Source organism: Gorilla gorilla, chromosome 4 (genome assembly GCF_029281585.2).
Source record: "Gorilla gorilla gorilla isolate KB3781 chromosome 4, NHGRI_mGorGor1-v2.1_pri, whole genome shotgun sequence".
NCBI lineage: Eukaryota > Metazoa > Chordata > Mammalia > Primates > Hominidae > Gorilla > Gorilla gorilla.
Window position 1 is genome coordinate 61775031 of NC_073228.2, and position 26465 is coordinate 61801495.

The 26465-nt window shown below is 52.0% G+C and overlaps 1 protein-coding gene across 11 annotated transcripts in view; it reads left to right on the forward strand.

Annotated features, from left to right (window-relative positions):
* Positions 1-26465, forward strand: part of RAB11FIP4 (RAB11 family interacting protein 4) — a 145951-nt gene that overhangs the window by 72681 nt on the left and 46805 nt on the right. Inside the window, exon 1 of one of the 11 annotated variants that reach the window (XM_004041978.5) lies at positions 23075-23421. The exons of 5 other annotated variants lie outside the window; for them this stretch is intronic. In XM_004041978.5, coding sequence (XP_004042026.4) covers positions 23176-23421 — 246 coding nt within the window. In that variant the 5' untranslated portion in view covers positions 23075-23175. Of the gene's footprint in view, positions 1-23074; positions 23422-23454; positions 23582-26465 lie in introns of those variants that run through there. 5 more of the 11 variants (XM_055388549.2, XM_055388550.2, XM_055388553.2 and 2 more) reach the window with 5 other exon arrangements.

The window sequence follows — 26465 nt, forward strand, 5'->3', positions numbered from 1 at the left end:
CAAGGTCTTTCTCTGTCACCCAGGCTGGAGTGCAGTGGCGCGATCTTGGCTTACTATAACCTCCGCCTCCCAGGCTCAGGCAATAGTCCCACCTCAGCCTTCCTAGTAGCAGGAACTACAGGCACGTACCATCATGCCTGGCTGATTTTTGTATTTTTAGTAGAGACAGTTTCGCCATGTTGCCCAGGCTGGTCTCGAACTCCTGGGCTCAAGTGATCTGCCTGCCTTGGCCTCCCAAAGTGCTGGGATTACAGGCGTGAGCTACAGTGCCTGGCCTGGATATTCTCATCCAGGGCCTACGGGCAGTCAGTGGAGACTATCTGGGGTGACGTATTCATCTTACAGATGGGGAAACAGGTTGCACAGAGCCTGGAACTTCCCAAGGCTGTGTTGAGGCCAGACTAGAACCTGGTTCTCCTGGCTCCAGGTCTGAGGTCTTTCCCCTGTAGTCAGGAAGGAATCTAGGTTAGGACTCCAAAGTCCTCCTCAACCAGTGTGTCCATGTTAAATGCAGATTCCTAGGCCCCACTGACTGGCCCAGGATGTGGGTGGACCTGGGAATCTGCATGCTTAGCACGCTCCCCTAACCAAAGTTCTAGAATGACTGCTGTGACCTCTTTCCATTGGCCCCAGAGCTCCAGGCCTATGCTCCGGGACTCTGTGCTTCAATCCCACATTAAAACTCACCATTCAAGAACTGCAGCCCCTCAATACGGATGGCACCCTGTTAAAAAAAAAAAAAAAAAAAGAATCCCAGCCCCTGCTGGGCGCAGTGGTGCTCCTGTAGTCCCAGCTAATGGGGAGGCAGGAGGATCGCTAGAGCCCAGGAGCTCTGGGCTGTGATGCTTTATGTTGATCGGGTATCTACACTGAGTTTGGCATCAATATGGTGACCTCCTGGGAGCAGGGGACCACAGTGTTGCCTGAGGAGGGGTGAACAAGCCCAGGTCAAAAACAGAGCAGGTCAAAACTCCCGTGTTGATCAGTGGTGGGATCGTGCCTACCAGTGGCCACTGCACTCTAGCCTGGGTAACATCATAGCAAGACCCTATGTCTTTAAAAAATAAAAAAAAGAGCCAGGTGCGGTGGCTCATGCCTGTAATCCCAGCACTTTGGGAGGCAGAGGCGGGCGGATCACAAGATCAGGAGATCGAGACCATCCTGGCTAACATGGTGAAACCCCGTCTCTGCTAAAAATTAAAAAACAAAAAAAATCAGCCGGGTGTGGTGGCACGCGCCTGTAGTCCCAGCTACTCGGGAGGGCGAGACAGGAGAATCGCTTGAACCCGGGAGGCGGAGGTTGCAGTGAGCCGAGATCACACCACTGCACTCCAGCTTGGGTGACAGAGTGAGACTCGGTCTCAGAAAATAAAAAAAGAATCCCAGCCCCTGACTAATCTACTTCATTTACAGCATTGCTTATCTGGTGCACTTGAGGACAGTGGGTCCCAGGGGAAGGAGGCAGAGACAGTGTCATGTTGTGGTTAAGGACATACACCCTGGACCCAGGCAGCCCGGGATTGATTCCTGAATCCGCCACTTCTAGTCCTGTGACCTTAATGTGTTTCTTCCCCTGTCGGTGCCTTTGTTTCCTTTCCTGTAGGTGGTGATGCCTTCCTCCTAAGGTGTTATGAGGATTAAATGAATTAGTAAAAAGTACTTAGGTTAGTGTCTATCGCATAGTTATGTGCTAAGTGTTAGCAGCTGTTACACCATTTTACAGGCTGAGAATGTTATGCAGAGAGATGCTGAGACTTTGCCGAGGTTATGCAGACTCTGAGTAGCAAAGTAGGTTGGGGCTTCTACACTCGTCCCACATAGTTCCTGCCTGCGCATCTACCGCCTTCCAGTGCCAACCGTGGCTCCGCTGGTAGATTATAGCTTGGCAGAAAAAGACCCTCTGCACTCCCCCATTCACTCATGTACCTTCCTACACACTCTGGGGTTGGGGTAATTTCCCCAGTCCCAGTAGCCAGGAAGGCAGAGTCTATGGAAACCAGGTGGCCATACAGAGCAAAGCTGAGCTTCCCTTAGCCCTCAGAGTCCCTAATGGGGACCCAGGGATGCTACCACCTTGAGTCTCAAAAGCTCAAGCTTTATTATGTCAATTCTTATTTATACTCAAAGCTTATTTCCATTTTTCTGGACGAATTTACATTTCAAATCTCTGCATTTTGGTTTAAAGGAATGTTCTCAAACATTGGCTCTCCTGGCTCTTGGTGTCAACAAGACCACTTCCTTCCCTGTCTGGAGAAGAAAATGGAGTTAAGGCCCAGTGTCCTTAAACCATACCTCCTGCATCTAGCTCCTGAGTATTTCTTTCTTTTCTTTTCTTTTCTTTTTTTGAGATGGAGTCTTGCTCTGTCGCCCAGGCTGGAGTGCAGTGGTGTGATGTCGGTTCACTGCAACCTCTACCTCCCAGGTTCAAGCATTCTCCTGCCTCAGCCTCCTGAGTAGCTGGGACTACAGGCGCATGCCACCACACCCAGCTAATTTTTGTATTTTTAGTAGAGACTAAAATGGGGGTTTCACCAAGTTGGCCAGGCTGGTCTCGAATGCCTGACCTCAGGTGATCTGCCCGCCTCTGCCTCCCAAAGTGCTGAGAATACAGGTGTGAGCCACGGTGCCCAGCCACTTGCTAGTATTTCCAGAAAAAAACAGAAAGTGGTCTCTTCTTGGTACTCCCCTTCTTCATCCCTGCCCTCAGTCTTTCTCTCTGACTTAATTCTCTTCTCTGAGTGGTTCTGATGCTAAGTTTGGCCCAGTGACACGACAGAAGTCTACATCCCCACTGATCTCAGCCTCAGAATGGGCTTTGTGAGCACATTCTGAAACTCTCCACCTGGGGAGAGAGTAGTCCCAGCTACTCTCTCTGCTCTGAGGACTGAGGGACTGAGTGAGGCCATTCAAGCCTGTGGAGGGCCCAGGCACACACTGCCCCACTCCTGCCACCCACCGCTCTCCATCTCAGTGCCCGAGGGAGGGCATCTCCATTACCGCTCTTTTCCTCTTCTCCCATCCCTGCTGTGATAGAATCTGCCCCGAGCTCGGGGCCCATTCTAATTAAGGTAACTGAATGCCCAGGCAGCTGAAACCGGCCTTTTGCAAAATAGCAAGTGGAGGGCCTGCCCTTGAGGCCCAGCCTGCCAGCTCCTGTTTGCCCTCGCCTGGTGTTCGAGATGACTGGGCCCTGCAGCCCCAGTGAAGGAGGGGCCTGGGAAGGGGAAGGGGACAGAGAGCAGGTTTATTCGGGGTGAGCTGCGCTGGGCCATTATAGTTTGCACTCAGTGCTTCCAGGAGCTGGAAAGGCAAACAATAGATTTGGGTCACGAGGGGGTTGGGGGAGGAGATGGTCAGATTTAGCAGGATTCTGATGCCAAGTAGCTGGTGCTTAGGGCTCTGGGCTGTGAACTTGGGACCCTTCTGATCAGAGCCTCTGTCTCCCTTCCTCGCTTCCTCTGCTCAGACCCCCACACACATGCAAAGCTGGCCTCAGGCAGACACATGCCACCACTGTTCTGGGCTCCTTTCCTTAGATTCGAGAGGCCTGGGGCAGAGTGGAGAGGGCTTTGGTCCTGCTTCCAAATCCTGGCTCTGAATGTCCTTGCGCAGGTTATTTAATCTTTCTGTGCCTCAGCCTTCTCATGTGCGAAATGGGAAGAGCAATGCATTCTCTGGTGGATCTGGGTTGTGTGGGGCCTGAAGCTCTTACCACGTGTGGAGCCCTTTTTAAGGTAAAGAATTTCTGGCCGGGCGCGGTGGCTCACGCCTGTAATCCCAGCACTTTGGGAGGCCGAGGCAGGTGGACCACAAGGTCAAGAGATCGAGACCATCCTGGCCAACATGGTGAAACCCCATCTCTACTAAAAGTACAAAAAATTAGCTGGGTGTGGTGGTAAGCACCTGTAATCCCAGCTACTCGGGAGGCTGAAGCAGGAGAATCGCTTGAACCCAGGAGGCGGAGGTTGCAGTGAGCCAAGATCTCACCACTGCACTCCAGCCTCGTGACAGAGCAAGACTCTGTCTCAAAAAAAAAAAGGAATCTCAACATCTTGTGCAAAGTTTACAAACACTTAACCATGTGAACACACTGGCAGGGCCCCTCTGGAGCACGTGAGGGTCCTAGAAGCTTAAGCTCTGTTAGCTTCACAGTAAATCCAGATGTATACATGCCTACCTGATAGGACTGTGAGGGATTAAATGAGCTCATATTTGAGCTCCTAGAACAGTGTCTGGCACAGAATAAGCCCCTCGTAAGTATTGGCTTTCATTCTTATTGCCCTCAGGGTTCCTGTGAGCATTAGACATTTGCAGATTGCCCAAGTAACATCAAACGTGGTGTGGGCAGATGCTGTGCACCTGACACATGCATTCATCAGCTCATCTAATATGTAGCGTTCACGATGGGCCAGGTGCTGTTCTGAGCACTGGGGAACCAATGGCCCCTCTTAAAGCTTTCGGTCTGGGAGGGGTAATTGGGCAGTTACTCACACACATAGGCAGGTCCAAATGGAATGAGGACAGGTGCTATGAAAAAACAAGGCAAGGCCAGGCACGGTGGCCCATGCCTACAATCCCAGCACTTTGGGAGGAGGATCACTTGAGCCCAGGAGTTTGAGACTAGCCTGTGCAACATAATGAGATCTTGTCTCCACAAAAATAAATTTTAAAAAAAATGAGCTAGGCATGGTGGTGTGTGCCTGTAGTCCCAGCTACTCAGGAGGCTGAGGCAGGAGGATCACTTGAGCTGAGGAGGTTGAGGCTGCAGTGAACCATGATCATGCCATGCCATTGCACTCCAGCCTGGGTGACAAAGTGAGACCCTCTCTCAAAAAAAAAAAAAAAGCGAGACTATATCTAGGAGAAAGAAAAGATTTTTATTTGGGGCATAAGGAAAGGCCTCTTTGAGACATTACGAAAGAGTAGGGAAGAATTCTTATTCTCATTTCTGGTTTGCTTGCAGTTTCTGCATGTCTATCCGTAAGGCAATCTGGCAAGGTGACATTAATTAAAGCAACTAAACCGTTTGGCGGTCCAACTAAAATCTAAGCAAATGTTGTCTCCTCTGAGCCTCTCAACAACTCTGAGATGAGTAAGCGGAGACCCAGGCAAGAGTGGCTTTACCTGAGCTGACATAAATACTAAATGAAGGAGCTGGAATTGAAATCTCCACCCGACTGCCTCACAGGTCCTTCCTTCACACTGTGTGCCTGACACAGAGCAGGGGTGCCCCTGCAGACTCATGTGACCTCATGACCTTCTCAGAGGCCACACAGTCTAATCTGCTCCCCTCTCACTGTGGGAACAGAGGAAGCCGAGGGCCTGAGAATCGCTGCTTCTGAGACCCATCCCACGTCCTCTGCCCGCCACTATCGAAGTGGTTGTGACCTCCCTGGGGTAGCAGAGTCCAAGAACAGTCAGTCTCCCAGACACAGGAAGCCCTCCTGTGGTCCTCAGGCACCTGCACCATGGGTACGCAGATCTGGCCCTCATTGAGGCAAACACCAGCCCTCTCCTGGCTTTCTGCTCTACCCCCTGGCACATTTCTTCCTGGAAGGGTGATTGATGCTCTGCTACTTGTGGCCTTGGAGGTGCTCACAGTGAGAGACATGAGATGCCTTAAAACCATGAAGGTCAGAGTTCAAAAGGCAAGTAGGCAAGCAGGGAGAGCCCAAGTATTGGGCCCACAGAACTACAGTAGGGAAGCAGGCTTATATCTGAGCATCCCCACAGGCCTGGCAGAAGCAGGAATGGATGATACATGGCTCTCATGATCCAATGGAGGGAAGCAGGTGCTTAACACATGGGCTGGGGTGTGGCACCATGGGGATGAGTGCTGCTTAAGCACCTACTATGTGCCACCCACTCTGCTAGGTGCATGAAGCCAGTTACTGAGTGGGCCTCAGAACTGTCTTGTGTGGTAGGTACGTTTATCCCTATTTCACAGATGTGAGCACTGAGGCTCAGAGAGGCAAGTGAACATTGTCTCCTCTGTAATGACCGTCCCCTATAAACTCCTGGCAGGAGGGCCTTGCCAGCTGAGTCATGGCACTCATCATAAAGGCTTCAAGGAGGAGGGGAGTCATTATAGAGGAGACAATGGGCCACATAGTAGATGCAGTTTTCTGTAGAAGTTTTATTTTAAAAATCAATGTTATTGTTTTTAAATACAGAAACTTTTGATATTTCCATTAGCCCTGGTTAAAAGCTGAAGGAAATGTTTTAAAATCATATGTCATAAAAGTATGTCTGGGAAATGGAAGGTTTTTTTTTTTTTGAGATAGGGTTTCACTGCCACCCAGGCTGGAGTGCAGTGGTGCAATCATGGCTTACTGCAGCCTTGGCCTCCTGACCTCAAACGATCCTTCCACCCCAACCTCCTGTGTACCTGGGACCACAGGCACACACCACCATGCCCAGCTAATTTTTTTGTTGTTGTTGTTGTAGAGATAAGATCTTACTATGTTGTCAAGGCTGGTCTCAAACTCATGGCCTCAAGTGATCCTCCTGCCTCAGCCTTCTAAAGTGCTGGGATTACAGACGTGAGCCACTGCGCCCAGCTGGAAATGGGAGTTTTTTAAGTGTCCAGGATTATAATATTTGGTCACATATCAGTGCCGGAGCACTCATAGAAATGCACACATATTGAGGTCACAGGAACTAACTGCTTTAGACATGTTACCCCAGCCAAGCCCCCAACAACCTCGTGCGAGAAATACTATTCCTATCCCCATTTCACAGATCACAGGCTCAGCTGTCAAGCAGGTAGCCCAAGGTCACCCAGCTGGGAAGTGGCGGAGCCCAGCTGCAAAGTCAGGGCTGCTGAAGGGGAGAGAGATGGCCGTGTGCCCAGCTGTGAGCAGGCTAGAGGTGCTGAGGGACAGTCTGGGGGTGCACAGAAGCAGCTCCCGAGCTCTCGGTGCTAATGTGAGGCTGAAAGGCCCCCACCCTGCTGCTGCCCAGTGGGAGAGCCTGACGCTCAAGTTGGCAATGAGCCTTGCAGGCTGGGCCTGGATGTGTGTCTGAAACAGGGAGCCTTTTCAGGTGGGGAGGCGCCCTGGCTGAAGCCCTCAAATGCAGAGTCACGGGGCCGGGCACAGTGGCTCACGCCTGTAATCCCAGCACTTTGGGAGGCAGAGGTGGGTGGATCACAAGGTCAAGAGATTGAGACCATCCTGGCCAACATAGTGAAACCCCATCTCTACTAAAAATACAAAAAATTAGCCAGGCGTGGTGGCGAGCGCCTGTAATCCCAGCTACTCGGGAGGCTGAGGCAGGAGAATAGCTTGAACCCGGGAGGCGGAGGTTGCAGTGAGCTGAGATCCTGCCATTGCACTCCAGCCTGGGCAAAAAGAGCAAAAGTCTGTCTCAAAAAAAAAAAAAAAAATGCAGAGTCACGGAACAGGAAAGGGGCTGCTCACCTGAGGTCAGGTCCCCAGACCTTGGCTGAGCACCGCCCTGGGCTCATAAAGAACCACTGTGCAGTGCTGCGTGATGAGTGCTCCCCCCATACCCAGCGCGGGGAACCTGGGGAGACAGTGGCTGGTTCTGCCCTGGGGTTCGGGGCCAGCCGCAGGGAGCTGGCAGCCAAGCTGGGCCTTACGCGCCGAGTCATGGCACTCATCATAAAGGCTTCATTCAGAGACATGGCCACAGGCGGCCCCAGCGCTCACCATCCCTGGTCCTCACAACCGGCCCAGGATGAATCCCAGCCGCACACCAGGGATACACCTGCGCACAGGAAGACATGGTCCCTTCTCTCAAAGAATTGCGGGCTGAGGGGAGAAGGCAAGACCATGAACACGGAAATAAGTCAGTAGCGCCCATGCTGATAGAGAAAGTGCATCAAGAAGGCGAAGCAGAAGGGAAGACAGGGATGGCCATGGTGGGGGTTTTTCTCTAGGAAGAGGGCCTCATGCAGGAGGTGACGTGAGCCGAGCCAGACAGAAGTGAGGGATGGAGGCCAGGCATGGTGGTTCATGCCCGTAATCCCAGTACTTTGGGAGGCTGAGGAGGGTGGATCTCTTGAGGTCAGGAGTTCGAGACCAGCCTGGCCAACATGGTGAAACCCCATCTCTACTAAAAATACAAAAATTAGCTGGGCGTGGTGGCAGGCACCTGTAGACCCAGCTACTCAGGAGGCTGAGGCAGGAGAATCGCTTGAACCTGGGAGGTGGAGGTTGCAGTGAGCCGAGATTACGCCACTACACTCCAGCCTGAGCAACAGAGCAAGACTCATCTCAAAAAAAAAAAAAAAGAAAAAAGAAGTGAGGGATGGAGGCACGTGAGGTGGGGGAGTGGGAAAGAGATTGGCTGTTTGGTGGCTGAGTGATGGGAAGGTGGAATGGAATGGAAGGAGGACCCGGGCAGAGGTTCTGAGAGCACAAGCAAGGAGTCTGCACAAGAGGCCAGGCAAGGGCTTTTAGCTGGGAAATGACAAGACCTGCCTGATGTTTTAAAAATATCCCTGGCCAGTCACAGTGGCTCACGCTTATAATCCCAGCACTTTGGGAGGCTGAGGCAGGTGGATTGCTTGAGGCCAGGAGTTCAAGACCAGCCTGGACAACAAAGCAAGACCCAGTCTCTACCAAAAAAAAAAAAAAATTAGCTGGGCATGGTGGCATGTTCCTGTAGTCCTAGCTACTCGGAGGCTGAGATGGGAGGATCACTGGAGCCCAGGTGTTAGAGGCTGCATGAGCTGAGATCACGCCACTGCGCTTCAGCCTGGGTGACAGAGTGAGATGCTGTCTCAAAAAAGAGCCCCTGCAGCACCTGGAGGAAGACAGCACTGGAATCGGGAAGAGTTAGGCGGTTGCATTTGTCCAGGGAAAAGAAGGTGAGAAGGAGGTGGTCAGCTCGGCCAGGCTGCCAGGACTGCTGATGTAGGTGGAGGAAAGAGCCATCCAGGGCTATTCCATGGTTCTCACCTGAGCTCCTGCATGGAGGTTGGTGCGATTTGCTCAGCGGGCATGGAGGGAAACTTGACATTTGGGTGGTAAGCATGTTAATTTGAGCTGCCCACTGGATAGTCAGTTGAAGTCGTCTGCACACTGTGGTATGCATCCACATCCCCTTGAGGTCCAAGGCCACCTGCCAGAAGTGTTGGCTGCTGCAGACCGTCCCCAGGAGCCAAAGGGGCTGCCTTGCCCAAGATGACAGACCCATCCTGGGGCAGCCCTCATCTGAAGGCTGGTCCATGTGGGGACACAATGATTTTGCCCCCTTGCCTCTTTCTGGGCAACTTTGAAGGACTATCTTGGCTCTAGATGCCCCGGGGATCAGCTGAGGCTCATTGCAGCTGCAATGCAATCCACTTCTCCCTCTGCCCATCCTGCATCCCTTGTGCCCTCACAGGCCAAGCCCTAAGACATTCCCCAGTCGACTTCCTCACAGGCAATTGGATGCATTTAGTTTGGAGCTCCAGGAAGAGGTCTAGGCTGGGTGGCAACAATGTGGGGTGGGGACATCAGCACTGGTGGAATTTAAAGTCTCAGGCTAGGTGAGAAGGGAAGAGGATTGAAGCACAGAGCATGCCAACCTTGAGAGCTGAGGAGGTTGGAGGGGTGGTGCCCTGGAACCAAGCTAAGAAAGGTTTAAAGGGACCAGGTGCGGTGGCTCACACCTGTAATCCCAGCACTTTGGGAGGCCGAGGTGGGCGGATCACTTAAGGTCAGGAGTTCGAGACCAGCCTGGCCAATATGGTGAAACCCATCTCTACTGAAAATACACAAGTTAGCCAGGTGTGGTGGTGCATGCCTGTAGTTCCAGCTACTCGGGGCTGAGGCAGGAGATTCACTTGAACCTGGGAGACAGAGGCTTCAGTAAGCTGAGATTGCGCCACTGCACTCCAGCCTGGGGGACAGAGCTAGACTCCATCTCAAAAAAAAAAAAAAAAAGAGAGAGAAAGTGTTTAAAGGAGAGATCCAGTGCCTGTAATCCCATCTACTTGGGAGGCTAAGGCAGGAGAATAGCTTGAACCCGGGAGGTGGAGGTTGCAGTGAGCCAAGATTGCACCACTGCACTCTAGCCTGGGCACGACAGAGCAAAACACTGTCTCAAAAAACAAAACAAAACAAAACAAAAAAACCCCCAAAAAAAACCGGAGAGATTCACCTCACCAGGTGCTATGAGGATTGTTAAGGTAAGATGAGGACCCATGACACTCTAGTTAGTTCATTTCAACCGCTGTGGTGTTCAGGGAGGAACTTGAGGGAACTTTTCAAGCCAGGGGCATAATGTGGTGAGGAGAGGAACTCATAGAGAAGGAGAAATGGATGATTCAGAAGGGGACGGCAGGAGCAAAACCTTGAAGGGGATGGGGTCCAGGGCCCACATGGAAGGGTCCATCTGTGAATAATGCTTTGCATCAAGAAGAAGGCAGAGTAGAGGCACCTGTGCAGGTTGGTGTGTAGACCTGGTAGGGAGGTCACTGGGCATGGTCACTGGCTGTGAGTGAGTGGTGGGAAGCAGTGCTGGAGATGAGAAGACAAGAAGAAAGGAGAGTCAGCTTAACCTGCAAGTCTCCCAGCTGCAAAGGGCACTGGTGTGCTTCAAACCTGACTCTGGGCTTCATTCACTGGAAAAAGCACAAAGAAAGACATTCTAAGCTGTCAAGACGTGGTAGGTTCAGCAAATAATACTAGTTACAGTAAAAAGATTTGAGCTGTTGCTATGCTTAAGCATTTGTCGTGCATTCTTTCATTTAACAAGCCATCCCTCAAAACCCCTGTGACACAGATACTGTTGGTCCTTATTACTTGCACATTCTGTATTTGCAAATTTGCCTGCTTGCTGAAATTCATTTGTAACACCAAAATCAATACTCGCAGAGCCTTTGTGATCATTTGCAAACATTCTCACGGTGGTGAAGATGTGAGTTGCCCAACGTGCATGTTCCCAGCTGAGGTCAAACAAGGCGACAAGCGGCCTTCTTGTTTCAGCTCTCATACTGTAAACAAGTGTCCTCCTCACGGTCTAGTTAGTGCCACGTTTTCTGCATTTTTGTGTGTTTTTTTTTTTATTGGCGATTTTGCTATTTGAAATGGCCCCCAAAGGCTGTCTAGTGTTCCTAAATGCAAGAAGGCTGGGACATGCCTTGTGGAGAAAATAACGACTGAGTGTTAGATAAGCTTTGCCCAGGCATGAGCTACAGTGAGTTCAATGTTAATGAATCAACAATATGTATTAAATACAGTGTCTTTAAACAGAGACATGCTTAAAACAAGGTTATGCATTGATCGTTTGATGAAAATATTGTGATCAGAGGCTCACAGGAATTGAACCAGTATTTCCCCTAGGGGCAATGGTTCAGTATTCACGATTCTGTGTTTGTAGTGACTTCATAGAGCATAACTACTGCAAATAATGAGAATCGACTGAACTTTTTTTTTTTTTTTTTGATACGGTGTCCTCCTCTGTCACCCAGGCTGGAGTGCAGTGGTGCAATCTTGGCTCACTGCAATGTCTGCCTCCTGGGTTCAAGTGATTCTCCTGCCTCAGCCTCCCAAGTAGCTGGGATTACAGGCGCGTGCCATCACGCCCAACTAATGTTTGTATTTTTAGTAGAGACGGGATTTCACCATGTTGGCCAGGCTGGTCTCGAACTCCTAACCTCAAGGGATCCACCCACCTCGGGCTCCCAAAGTGCTGGGATTATAGGTGTGAGCCACCGTGCCTGGCCTCGTGTGTACTATTAACTCTGTTGGTCACATAAGAAACAAAGGCTAAGAGACTAGACGAGCTACAGGTAGTAATAGCAGAGCTGGGGCTGAAACCTGGGCTGGTGGGGCACTAGGGGGCTTCACCCCATGAATGTGGCCTTGTGATCCAGTGGGGACCGCAGGGGACCTGGCCTGGAAGAAAGGTTTCTTTTTTAGGGCACCCCATGAGCAGCCTGTCTCCCCACTGCACTGGCCTCTCCAGTTTCTACCTGAACACAGAAGCTCCTTCAGCCCGCCTGGGCTGCAGCCACAGAGCTGTTGCCGAGCTGTGGTTTTCCCCTAAGTGGGTGGAACAGTGACTCCGTGTCCAGAGGCCAGGCACCTTTGGTTTTCCTTTGCCCAGCCCAGCCCTGGCAGGGGAGGCACAAAGGAGGCATCTGTGACTGAGCACGGAGGCCAGCCAGTCTCCCGACACCAGCCCATCCGGTCTGCTGTGGCCTCCTGTTTATTCAGGGGATAAACTTGGGCAGGCCCCAGGGAGCCGCCCTCTCCCCAGCCCCACCACCTTCTCCACAGGGCAGAGTCTGCAGCCCTTCTTCTCTCTTTTGTGGGGTAGCTTGCTTGTTGTGGTTTGGGATACTTCTTCATCCCAGCATCACTGAGATAATTTAGGAGACAATTGTGGGGGACTCTGTTTGCTTTCGGAGTGGAGTTACAAGCCCTTCAGTGCGTGTCCTTCCAACCCCAGAACAGACTCAGAGTCATCATCGTCCACTGTCATCCCGCCTCTCAGGAGGCCGCTAAATCTGAGACTAATGGCTGCCACCTGGAGTGTTCCTCAGGCAGGGAGCAACCACACGACTGTGAGGAGGGGGCACTTACCTGGTGGGGGGCTCAGTGCTCCCCTGTGGGGCTGAGGAAGGAGCCTGGGCTTGGGGAGAAGCTGGGTGCCCCCCGCCCACCCTCCTTGACCCATCAGATATAGATGAGAAGCCATGGCTGGGAGGGTGCGAAGCTGACAGCAGAGCCCCAGGTCCCCAGACAAGCTGTGGGGAGAAGAGCAGCGCGGGCGTCAGAGGCGCCTGGACAGGCAGCCGGCAGGTCCACAGCAAGGCTGCACCTCGTTCTTCCTTGGTCTCTGGGTGGCCAGCACTAGGTCTGGCCTGCGGTTTCTGCTCAGTGATTCTTGTTTGAGTAAATGAATGACGGGGTGAATGAATGAATGGTCTTGGTTCTATGATGGTTACTTTGGGGAAGTTATTTTATTATACAAAACCGAGCCTCTCTTTTTTACATACGATAACGGCTAGGTGCACAGTCTCTGGAGCCAAGCTGCCTGGGTTTGACTCCTGGCTCTCAACTTACTAGCTGTATGTCCTTGAGTAACCTCTCTGAGCCTCAGTTTCCCCATCTGTAAAATGGGGATAATACCTGCCTCGTAGGGTTGTCGGGAGGATTAAATGAGCTCATATCATGTGAAGCACTAGAATAGAGCTTTTATATATTAAGTGCTATGTGGCCATTTGCTGTTAATACTTTTTTTTTTTTTTTTTGAGACAGAGTCTCTGTCACCCAGGCTGGAGTGCAGTGGTTAGATCTCGGCTCACTGCAACCTCCACCTCCCGGGTTCAAGCGATTCCCCTGCCTCAGCCTCTTGAGTAGCTGGGATTATAGGCGACCACCACCACACCTGGCTAATTTTTGTATTTTTAGTAGAGACGGGGGTTTCACTATGTTGGCCAGGCTGGTCTCGAACTCTTGACCTCAAATGATTCACCCGCCTTGGCCTCCCAAAGTGCTGGGATTACAGGCATGAGCCACCGCGCCTGGCCAGCTGTAAATACCTTTAAGATGAACATAACGTCTGCCTTCCGCGTGTGTTGGGAGCCTGGTGCATTGTTTGCCCAGGTGTGCTCTTCCAGAACACTGATCCCTTGTGTTGTTAAATGTTAAATAAGAAGGGTCCTGTCCAAGCCCAATTGCCTTAAGGAAGCCTGGGGTTAAAAGCTAGGGAGGCTTCTCTCCTGCAGAGGTGCCTGTGACATCTTCAAGAGGGAGTGAAGAATTTCACCGGCTGATTTGACCACAGATCAATTTCTTGCTATCAGAGTGGGATGGGGTTTCCACAAAACACATCTTTGAAGACAACAAATACTGCTTCCTTCCCTCCCTCCCTGGAGCCCTGGCCTCATACTGCTTAGCTTATCTGGTGGCAGCCAGGGAAATGGCAGGATGCATCTCCCTGGGCTTAGAACTGGGGCAGGAGGCAGCAGCCAAGTCAACAGCAGGTAGTGGCCAGTCCTCAGCTCTAAGCCAGCAGGTAGGACTGCAGAGGTGCATGTGGCAAATCATAGACGCCTGATGTGGGCTGCCACTGACTGAGACACTGCTGAGCTGGAGAGCAGACACCTGCAACCCAAGGATGATGAAGAGGAACTTGAGGCCTTTAATTGCTCATGGTCTTCAATCATCCTTAGCAATTAGTTTCTGCTGCTTCCCAGGCAATTCCGGTTGCTGTAAGTAAGCCAGTGATGCAACAAGAGAGGCAGAAGGGAGTCCTGAACGTGGGCCAGATCTGGGTACAAATCTTGGCTCTGCCACCACTTAATCCTCTTGAGCCTCAGTTTCCTTATTTGTATCATGAGTGCAGTAACATCTACTCTACAAGATTGTTGGATTGAATTAAGAAATGAAGTGGCTGGCACATAGTTCATAGCTGTTATCAACAATAGGCTGCAGGGAAATGTTCTCTCCTTGGTTTCAGGGCCCTTGTCCAAGGTTCCCATTAGGTAGAGGAATTGTTTCTTCAGAGTTGAGATCTGATGTGTCTGGGAAGAGGGCAGCCTGACTTGAGAAGGTCTCTCACCTTTCAAATGCCCATCTCAGGAACTTCAGAAAAGGCTTCCGCTAATTCAAAAATCAAGTCCTCAGCTTTCCATTTTCTGTGGGTGAGGGATTCTCAGTCCCATTCAGGGCCCTAACCATTTCCCAGGTGATTACTGTGTGCCAGCCATGTTAGGAGCTTAAGTCCAAAGACACCAGGGGCATGGACCCTGTCCTCAGGAATTGCGGAATGGTAGGGGACCTGACAGGAGGCCAATCCTGACAATTCAGTGTGTTCCTGTTAGTAACACAGCTTGTGATTGAGGCACAGAGATCATGAAGCCAAGGAATAATTTATTATCACTGGAGAAGACAGGGAAGGCATCACCTGGGAAATCATACCTGGGTGGAGTTTTGAAGGATGAATAGGAGTTTGCCTGGTGGACAGAGGAGGCCAAAAGTTTGGTACTAAAAACAGCATACCTACTCTACTCCCAACCACCTCCCTTTTCTAGGATTGGTGTGGGTCCATCTGCCGTTAGCAAGCTTTGTGACTATAGGTAAGTCATTTCTTCTCTCTAGGCCTGTTTCCCATTTGTGAAATGGGATCCCTTCCAGCTTTAATGCATTGTGAGTTCATGTTTATATAGGCCTAGATAATTGTTTTGAAGTCCTCATATTTGCAAAACACGGGGCAAAAGTCTTTGACTTTTTCTCTTCTAACGCATCTCCCAGTCTTACAAAGTTGGTTGTACTCTCTCCATTTGACTGAGAAGGAAACTGAGGCTCGGTGAAGTTACCTGCCTTTAGCCAATATGTGGCAGATCCAGGCCTCAAATCCAGGTCTTCTGGCCCTGAGTTCCACTGTTTCTCCACTGCTCCACACGGCCTCTCACCCCACAAGCCCTCGGCGGCTGCACATAAATGATCCTTGACAGATTACTGCCTCACTCAGGCCCCTGTCAGATGTTACTGCTGACAGTTGGGGAGGAGGAGCGAGAACATTGTGTGCCAGGATGCCAGGCCTCGGCCCTGAAGGAGGAGCTTATGAGAAAGAGGCAAGCAGGGAGGCAGCAGGTAGGACGTTGAGCATGGTCAAGAAAGGCTGTTTTGGCCAGAGAGTGGATAAATAATAAAGTCTGGAGTAGCAGGCAAGTGCACAGCCACCCTTTCCTGAAGCAAAAATTGGTGCCTAAATCCATAGTGAAAATAGTCCCCCTGGCCGGGTGCGGTGGCTCACGCCTGTAATCCCACCACTTTGAGGCTGAGGTGGGTGGATCGCTTTAGGTCAGGAGATCGAGACCACCCTGGCCAACATGGTGAAACCCTCTCTCTACTAAAAATAAAAAAATCAGCTGGGTGTGGTGGCACGTGCCTGTGATCCCAGCTACTCGGGAGGCTGAGGCACGAGAATTGCTTGAACCCAGGAGGCAGAGGTTGCAGTGAGCCGAGATCACGCCACTGCACTCCAGCCTGGCGACAGAGCCAGATTCCAGACTCCGTCTCAAAAAAAAAAAAAAGAAAGAAAGAAAATAGTCTCCCTGCCTCCAGGGTCTCTCTATGCCCATACCCTGCTTTGTTTTTCTTCAGAGCACATATTATATATGTCACTCATTAATTTATTGTTTCATCATCTGACTTCTCCCACTAAAATGTCAGCTCCACAAGAATCAACCAAGACTTGGTACTGATCAAGGCTGTGTCTACAACACCTAGAACAGAGCCTGGCACTAACTGTTTTGAACAAATGAAGGAATGACTGAAAGAATGAAGGAATGATTGAAAGAATGAAGGAATGAATTAAAGAATGAATGAAGGAATGAAAGAACAAACGATCCCTTCACCTGTGATCATGTCAGCACCCACTGTTGTCAGCAAGCCTTTAGCAAAGCAGTTCCCAAACTGCTGCATCAGAATCACTGGGATCTTTAAAAACTGCCAACACCTGGCTTCCACCATGACATTCGGATTAGGTTGCCATGGGATATGTTATTGACATTTTTTTTAGGTTCAAGTGATTCCAATCGTATTTTAAGTTCTTCAAGTGATCCTGATGTGCGGTGCAGTTTAGGAACCACTGCTTTCAAGGGTTGTCCACTCCTAAAAAAGGGCAGTCCACTCCTACAAAGCTTCTAGCTGAGTTAATAGCCAATCAGAGACATGGGTAGTGGCACACAGGGTGGGACCTCTGTGCTGCCCAAGTCTGGGAGGAGGTGGGGAGGGTGAGGTGTTTGGGGAAAGGAGAGTTGTTTTTGCTGCCTGGGTTTTGCTGTCTGGGTAACTCTGATGTTACCAAGAGTAGAGGAAAAGGAAGTTTTTCTCCTTGCCCTCACCCAATTCAAGTCAAAAGAACACTTTGCTGGACTTCCTCCTCCCCTGCCACCTCCTCTTGTTGGATGACTGAATGGGTCGGAGGGCTTGTTTGTTAGGGAGGAAACACTGGTTTTCTCACCATTTTCCCCCTTTCGTTGAGCTTGAATGAGTAAGAAAACCCATTGTTTATACATGCACAGGTTGACACAAATAGAGCTTGGAGCTTCTGAAGACTCAACCTGGGCTCCAGAGTCAATAAGACCAGGTCCCACCCCGTCTGCACAGCATCCAGCCAGATGTTACAAGAGAACCCAGCCCCAGGGGCAGACTGGTGAAATCATCCCGGCCAATGGACAGTCACCAACACCGGAGTGTTTGCCAAGGGAAACACCTTGTTTCCACAGTCCAAGATCCTCTCCTGGGCTGGCACAGAGTTGCAGAATTGGAAGAGACCTAAAGATGTGCTGTCCAGCCAAAAGCTTTTCCAGGGGAGGAGTCTGAGGCCCAAAAAGTTAGGGAGAGCCCAGAACCCAGGCCTCCTGCATCTTCACTGGGTTTGGTGGGAGGAGGCAGAGGAAGGAGTGGTCAGAGAAGATGCCAGCTTAGTGCAGACCCCTAGACACATCCCCACTGGCGAGAGAGGGCTTTTGGATCCAAGAGTCATTCCCATTTTTTTTCTAAATAAAAAATTGGGGGCCAGGTGCGGTGGCTCACGCCTGTAATCCCAGCACTTTGGGAGGCCGAGGCGGGCAGATCACTTGAGGCCAGTTCAAGACTAGCCTGGCCAACATAGCAAAACCCCATCTCTACTAAAAATACAAAAAATTAGCTAAGTGTGGTGGCATATGCCTGTAATCTCAGTTACTCAGGAGGCCGAGGCACAAGAATCACCTGAACCCAGGAGACAGAGGTTGCAGTGAGCAAAGATCGCACCACTGCCCTCCAGCTTGGGCGACAGAGGGAGACTCTAAAAAAAAAAAAAAAAAAAATTAGGAATGACTTTCCTTTGGGGTCAAGAGGCCTCTGCAGTCTCAGAGTCCTGCCTACTTGCTTGGTAGTCCCTTCCCTAAGCCACTGCTTAAGTCATCAAATACTGAATTTACCACCTGGGATGAAAGCTGAGATTTAAAAGTTGTAGCTGAACTTCCTGAGTGTGGAGTCAAAGGACCTCTGAGAGAGAGGTGAGAGAGGACAAGTACTTGTGGTAAAGTCCTAGCCAGCTGCCAGGGGGGCTTTTCCACACATAGAGCCCCAGCTGGGCAGAAATAATGTCCTCTGGCCGGGGGCAATGGCTCACGCCCATAATCCCAGCACTTTGGGAGGCCGAGGTGGGCGGATCATGAGATCAGGAGTTCGAGGCCATCCTGACCAACATGGTGAAACCCTGTCTCTACTAAAAATACAAAAATTAGCCAGGCGTGGTGTCATGCGCCTATAGTCCCAGCTACTCAGGAGGCTGAGGCAGGAGAATCGCTTGAACCCTGGAGGCGGAGCTTGCAGTGAGCCGAGATCATGCCATTGCACTCCAGCCCGGGTGACAGAGTGAGACTGCGTCTCCAAAAAAAAAAAAAAAAAAAAGTAAAGAAAGAATGTCCTCTGTGTGTGCGTTGACAGAATCAAGCCCTGCTAAGATGGACCGGGTTTGACTGATGCTCACAGTCCTGATTAATGACTGGTGTCCACCTTGGAGAGCACTAGACTGAGAGTAATGCAACCTGGCTCTACTCCTGGCTCCACCACTAACTGAGTGTGCTACTTGTGAGGGGAGATGCCATTTCCCACCTCTGGGGCTCATTCCCCTGTCTGGGAAATGGTTATACTATACCAGTGATTTTAAACATTTTTAAAGCCATAGAACCCTTTATTCACATGAAGTTTCATACAGAAGACAGCATGTACAGCAGACAGAAGTGGAGCTATTTTTGTGGTTCCCCTGGAGCACATCTTCCCTTTTGCGAAGTCTCCACAGAACCCTGAGGGTTCCAACAAACTCAGTTTGAGAACAACTTGCCAGACTTTTTGTTTTAGCTCCAATACTATTTAGGTCAGCTGTTGTTTGTTCACTTGGATAATATTGGTTGGCATCAGTTGCTTGGCTAATGTTAACATTAGGTAATGTTCAAAAGGGTTCTTTTCTCAAAATAATGATCATGAAACCATATATATATATTTAGCCAGTCGTTCCACATGGCCCCAAACATGTGCAGAATGTTGCTTCTTTACACCATCCAATGTTGAGCTAACTCTTGCATGGTGGCAGCGAAAGAAAATAGACATAGAGAGGCCAGGCATGGTGGCTCATGCCTGTAATCCCAGCATTTTGGGAAGCTGAGGTGGGGGGATTGCTTGAGCCCAGGAGTTTGAGGCTACAGTGAGCTATGATTGTGCCACTGCACTTCAGCCTAGGCAACAGAGCAAGATCTTGTCTTTTTTTTTTTTTTTTTGAGACAGTCTCCCTCTGTCACCTAGGCTGGAGTGCAGTGGCACAATCTTGGCTCATTGCAACCTCCACCTCTCAGGTTCAAGTGATTCTCCTGCCTCAGCCTCCAGAGTATCTGGGATTACAAGCGCTCACCACTATACCCAGCTAATTTTTGTATTTTTAGCAGAGACAGGGTTTCGCCACATTGGCCAGGCTGGTCTCGAATTCCTGACCTCAGGTGATCTGCCCGCCTCAGCCTCCCAAAGTGCTGGGATTATAGGAGTGAGCCGCTGCGCCAGGCCTGACCCTGTCTCTTAAAAAAAAAAAGGAACCTCACAGGTAATGCTAAGAGACCAGGGTACCTAACTCAAGACCTTCCTTCCCCACATCCTCATAGGTGGTGCTATGCTCAGAAGGCAGGATTATATTTCCTATTAACTCACTCTTAGCCCCCGTTTGAACCAAGGACACTGAGTCCTAGCCTGTGTTAGAGCCCTCAGATCCCATATTCATCCTGTGTCTAATCTCACCCATCAGATACAGTCACCATCCCCACCCCACCCCCCACTGGACTATCACTGCTTCTCTGAACCCTGCTGGAAAGTGTTAGCCCTTCCCTCGAAAGTCAGGGTCCTAAATTTTCCCTCAGGCTGCCTCTAATCCTCACCTCTATTCCCCTCAGCCTCTTGCCATAATGATCATTAGTAATAGCTACTGTTTATTGGTTACCTGCTCTGTGCCAGGCTCTGTTCTATGTATTTTACTGGTCCTGATTATTTTGATCCTCACAATAGTTCTAAAATACATACTATTATTATCTCCAATTTAAAGATGAGGAAATTGAGACACTGGGACTTAAACTTGCCTACGGTCATTTAGCAACAAGGTGGTAAAGCCAAGATATGGCCCTTGGCCCCGGCACCCGTGCACAGAACCAGTGCGTCAGACTGCAGCTCACTCAGCTGCTGGTAGTGACTAGGAACTGCCATTTATTGAGCACCTGCAGCATCTTAGGCATTGCACTAGACACTTTATCATTTCATTGAAACTTCACAACTGCAAGAGGATATGTCTTATTTCCATTTTCTAGAGGTAGAGACTGAGGCTCCAAGACATTGACTTCCCTTGGTAAGTGGAACCGGGCAGGTTTCGAACCCAGGAGTGTTCAATGCATCTGTGGCCTTCCTCTGTCACTCTGCTTTTAAGGACAAGTACCTGGAGACATTCCCCACTCCACTACCTTTGAGAAAAATAAAGAGGGACCTACTGATACCACCCGTTCCATACAGCTCTTGAGAAATGTCGCTCAGGCTGCCCATGGTGGGGACAGGGAGGGGGCTTGACAGGCCTGACTTTCTCCATTGACCTTCTCTGGGAGAGAGCCACGACCAGAGAAGGGATGATCACCCTTGGTTTCTGCCTTTCTTTCTTGGTTCTGGATGATCCTGTCATGTGACCTGCTTTCTGGAGCCTAATAATCCTTAGGGGCAACATCAGACTTGGAAGGGAAGAAGGGAAACCAAGATAGAACCCCTGGACTCAGCCACATCCTAAAACCTTTTGGGACACTGCTGAGCTAAGGTCTCAGGGTGGAGATGGGAAGGCAGATAGAGTGGGCCCAGGGTGCATGGGCTCAATCGCACACCACACCTTTGAGGAGTGCCTAAAATTAAGTGTAGTCACTGTGCTAGGGTGTACAACATCCTGTGAGGTACCATTCCCATCTTACAGATGAAGACATTGAGTCTTAGAGAAGTAACAGAACTTGTCCCAAGACATCTGGGAAATAAGACTCAATTCAAACCCAAGTCTGTTTGATTTCAAAGCCAGTGGTATGATACACCACATAGGTACTCTTATTTTTTTTTAAATAGAGACAGGGTCAGCCAGGCGCAGTGGCTCACGCCTGTAATCCCAGCACTTTGGGAGGCCGAGGCGGGCAGATCATGAGGTTAGGAGTTCAAGACCAGCCTGGCCAATATGGTGAAACCCCGTCTCTACTAAAAATACAAAAATTAGCTGGGCATGGTGGCACACACCAGTAGTCTCAGCTACTTGGGAGGCTGAGGCAGAAGAATCGCTTGAACCCAGGAGGCGGAGGTTGCAGTGAGCCAAGCTCACGCCACTGCACTCCAGCCTGGGCAACAGAATGAAATATAAATCTCAAAATAAATAAATAAATAAACAAATAGAGACAGGGTCTTGCTGTCAACCAGGCTGGAGTGCAGTGGTGCCATCATGGCTCACTGCAGCCTCAAACTCCTGGGCTCAAGTGATCCTCCTCAGCCTCCCAAGTAGCTGGGACTACAGGTACGTGCCACCACACCTGCCTAATATTTTTATTTCTAATTTTTTGGTAGGGATGGGGTCTTGCTGTGTTGTCCAAGCTGGCCTCAAATACCTTGCTGTGTTGTCCAAGCTGGCCTCAAATGCCTAGCCACAAGTAACCCTCCTGCTTTGGCCTCTCATAGGCACTGGGATTACAGGCATGAGTCGCCACATCCAACCAACATGTGTGTTCTTCATGATACACGACAGTGCTCCTGTGTGTTAGAGACTGTGGGAGCGGACACAAACAAGAGAAACAGTCTGGCCTCTGCACATATATCTCTGAACAGCAAGGCGTACTTTCCAAGGAGAGGGCTGGGGCAGTGGAGTTTCTCTTGGGGCCGCAGCTCTAGCTCCTCTCTTAGGTGGCTCTGGCCAGGAGGCCCTCCTCTACCTAATGCTGTCCCATTTGGAAAGTCCTCAGCAGTTCTGGGAGCCCCAGCGGCTGCTTTGCCTCAGAGACAAGCCCTGGTAAACATAGGGGCCGCTGAGAATTTACTGGCAGGAGAGACTGAGAAGGAAGTTGACAGCCAAGAGGCAGAGAAGTGGGCAAAGCTGGTGTGTGTGTGCATGTGTGTGTGTGCATGGGTGGGTGTGTAGGGTGGTGCAGGACCAAAGCACCCAGATGCCCCACTGGTCCTGCCCGTACCAAAGTGCTGTTGCCACTTTGTTGGCCAGTGAAGACTCAGGGAAGGCAAAGGTGGCTTTGAGCCAGACAGGAAGATAAATCTCTCCCCTCACTCAAGTTATATAGTGCAACAGCAGGTCAAAGGGCAACCACATTTGCAATATTTGCCGCTTTACATTCATCTCATTTTTGCCTTTTTAAAGTCCAGGGCATGGTTAAGTGTGATGGGGGGATGGGGAGTACATTTTTAAACATTTAATTTTTTGTAGAGACGAGATGTCGCTATGTTGCCCAGGCTGGTCTCAAACTCCTGGCCTCAAAGATCCTCCGCCTTGGCCACTTTGTCTGAGCCACTGTGCCCGGCCTGAGGCACATGTTTGACATAAATAGTATTTACTAGCATTCAACAGGAAGGGTCCTCTCCTTTTTTTTTTTTTTTTTTTTTTGGTTCTTTAGTTCTCGTTGCCGCTTGGTTCTTTGTGTTCCTGGGCTGGTTATGGAGATGGTTCCGACTTCACATGAAAAGGCTGGAAAAGTTGTGGGTAGGACTCTGGATGAAAGTCAGCCCAGGCGCCCCCGGACTCATTAGGGGGTGGAGGCGGCGGCGGACCGTGTGGGGCGGGGTGCGCAGTGTGAGCCGGCGAGCGCCGGCCGGAATCTCACAGTGCGGTGACAAAAAACCGTGAGGGTGGCGCAGAACGGGCAAGAGACTACAGCGCCTACCTGGCAGGGGCGCAAGCTCACACGCCGACTCCTGGAGTGCGGGCCACGGCTGCACTGAGCTGGGCGCGCCCAGGCGAGCTCCACCTCCGGAGGCGGGGCCGGCCGCGCGGCCATTGGTCGGCGCCCTGGAGCCACCTGCCCCTACCTTGGGGGCGGGGTTACCTGGGCCCCGCCCCGCGGCTCGGGTTCCGGGGCCGCGTCCCTGTCCTCCGCCCCCGCCCCCGCCCCGCCCCGGCGCGAGGCCCCGCCCCCGAGTCCCGGGGCCCAGGCGCCTCGTGATGTCACCGCAGCTTGATACAAAGAGCCCTTCGGCCCACGCGGGTCTCCCGGCAACGGGCGGGGGCGGGGCCGCGCCTTCCACTGGTGCCCAGAAGTGCGAACGGCAGCGGCGCGGCCGGGATTGTTCCTGCGCTTCGGGGCTGCCCGCCGCGTCCCCGCGCGCCGCCGACCCGCGCCCGCTGGCTTCCGCGCCTCTGCCGGGGAGCGGCCCACGGATGCGCACCCCGCCAGCTCTCGGGAGCCAGGTAAGCGGCGGCCCCGGGGCTGGCGCTCGCAGGGCTCCGGCGGCGCGCACCTGGCTCGGCCCGGCCCGCGGCCCAGGGAAGTTGGCGGAGAGCGGACTTGGCCTGGGAGGTCGGGTTACCTGAGCCATCTCGTTCGGCCGCGAGTAGAAGCCGCTGCCAGGTGCGTGGGTGGCGGCTCCTTCCCCAGCGCCGTTCCAGGAAGTGCTTTTAGTGGACTAGGAAGGGGGCTCGTCTGCTGGGGCGCCTCCCTGGGGACCCGACGGCGCGCCCCACCTCCGGCCGCAGCGCCCCTGCCCTCCTGCCCTTGCGGGATCGGCGTGGTACCCAGCGCCGTACCCTTGGGCCGGGTCCCCGAGGGGGCTGAGCGCCGCGAAGTTTTTCTGTAGCTCTTGGCGGCTGCACAGAGCCTGTTTCCTGGCTTCCCCCGTCCCTCTGGGCGGGTGGAGGTGGGGAGTCCTCGGGGCCAGCCCAGGTCGTGGTGTGGGGCCGGGGCCCTGCCTCTCCCCAGCCGAGAAGCTGCAGTGGTGGGAGGTGTGTTATGGCCCTTGAGGCGGCCGGTCTGGCCCGGTGGTGGGAGCTGTTGGCACAGCCGCTTCTCTGTGCGGGCGACAAGTGTCTCCAAGGTCCTGGCGGCGCAGTCTCTGGAGAGCGTGTCTGTGCTGTGGGGACCTGGGTTCCGACACAGCCCCGCACCCTACTCCTCGCCCGTGCAGACTCTCCAGTGCCTCCTCTTTCCCTTTTCCCTCACCCTGCTCTCCCACAGAGGGCTGGAAATGACACCTCACTCGCCCCGAGGGCCATGCCAGTTTTCCTTGACTGACCGATTTTCTCAAAGCAATGTGAGAGGTCTGGGTCCTGTCTCTGCACTTAGCCTCCACCAGGTCTTGGAGTGGCAGCACCCTGGGCTGGTTCCTGGTGATCCACCAAACTTCTGCCCTGCCCTGCCAGAGCAGGAGGCAGGTGGCATTGGCTTGGGCTCCTGGGACGCTGAAAAGCAATGGGGCAGGCACATTCCTTAGAACATCCCCAGGTCCTGGCCCAGCTGAAAGGTGGTTACAGTGGTTGCTGGGATGGGAAAAAGGAGACTCAAAGGGGTCGGAGGCAGTACTAATTGTGTGCCACTAGACCTCTGCAATGGGAGCGCTCTCACTCCCCCCCATATCCTCCCCCCACCAACTAGCCTTGCGTTGGTGGAGTGCCTGAGTCGCTGAGTGCACTGGGGTCTCCCCCAGGTGCTGGCACCCTGGCACTGGCCCAAACCTTACCCTGCTTTCTGGCTTTCGGGGACTGTTGATTATGTTCCCAGGGAACATTACACACGGGACACTTCCCTGCCTTCAAGGTGTTTGCAAGCTCAGGCAGTCTGAATACTGGGTCTGCTCTGGGCCTGCCCAGCTCTTCTAAGTTGATTGCAAGTTGCCTGCAGTTGTCTTTGAGGTCCCTGTCACTTCACAGGGGTGAGTGTCGCCTGGCGGGGCGAGGGAAGCCGCTTGGGTTCTTCACTGCAGAAGGCAGCACCCCTTGAGCAAATGCGTAGTGGAGAACAGCTTCGGAATTTGAAGGGGGGGCCTGGACTTAGGCGAAGGGGGTGGAGTAAATGACTAAGGCCAGTAGAAGAGATAAGACTGGGCCGGAGGCGAGGGGCGGGACTAGCCAGGCCAGGTGAGCCAGCTGGAAGGCATGACCTTTGCCCTAAGGGAGGTCTGTAGGAGAGACTGCCTGGGGCCTGCCCTCGGAAGGGACTTTTAGCCAAGTGGGGGAGGAAAAGCAGAAGAAATTAGAGGGCCCATTGGGTTCTAAGCCACCTCTTTCGGGGTTCCAGGGGCAGCCTGCACTCGGAAGGCTCTGGACTGCAGCTTGAGATACTCCACCGGCCCCCACTCTCCCTCCCGACCATCTGTGCCACTTCTAAAGCATGCTAGTGCCTTCCTAGCCCCTTCCCCTCCTGGTGGGCAGGCTGCTTCAGACCCAAGGTTTTCTCTTTGGCCGTTCACCTGGGGCCCTTGCAACTCCCTCCTTCATCTGCACCCATAGGTATCTGGCAGTCCCCAATCTGGGCAGCCTGTTATGCTGAGGTTTTTCACAACTGATTCTGTTCTGAGGAGACTTCGCAATTTCACTTTATATGTTTTAGGTATGGGTAAGGAGGGGGTGAAAGGGGTAGGAGAGGCTCCCAATGAAATAGCAGGTGAGCAGTTCCCAGAAGGCAGGCATCTCCGAAGGGGAAAGGGCATGCTGTTTCCTGGCACAGGGCTCATTGTGTTTGAAAAGGAAGCATCTTTTTTTTTTAATTGAGTTGAGACAGGGTCTTGCTCTATGGCCCAAGCTGGAGTCAAGTGGTGTGATCAGGGCTCACTGCAGCCTCCCACCCTCCCAGGCTCAAGCAATCTTCCCACCTCAGTCTCAGCTGGGACTAGAGGTGTGTGCCACCCTGCATCTGGCTAATTTTTGTTTTTGTTTTTGTAGAGATGGGGTTTTGCCATGTTGTCCAGGCTGGTCTTAAACTCCTGGGCTCAAGGGTTCCGCCTGCCTCACCTTCCCAAAGCGCTGGGACTACAGGCATGAGCCACCACACCCAGCTGAAGCATCTTTATCTGTTCGTGCCTGCTGTCTGGTGTTAGCAGTGGGGCACAGTGCCCTGGCCTTGCCAGGCATACAGAACCCCCGGGGCTGGACTCTGTCTTCCTCTGGGTCAGCTCTGCTGGCTCTTGACTCAGGAACTGGGCACCTATGGCTTCAAACACTGGCCTCGAAGATCAATGCCCAGTTACTTCATCTCAGGTCTCATGGCTGGATTATTGGGTGGTCCCATCCATACCAGTTAGACACCACAAGACAGGCACACCGATTTGGCAGTCCCACCTGGTGCCTTACTGGATGTCGTACGATCTTTGCCCCTGAATGGTACCACAGTCTCCCTCACCAGGAGGCGTTTCAGCACACGGAGGCTTCCCCATTTCTGTTCGCTCAGCCCCCAGCACATTTCCCAGTACAGAGCAGGTGGTACTGAATTCATTCACCAGATTCTTCGTTGCCTACTTTGT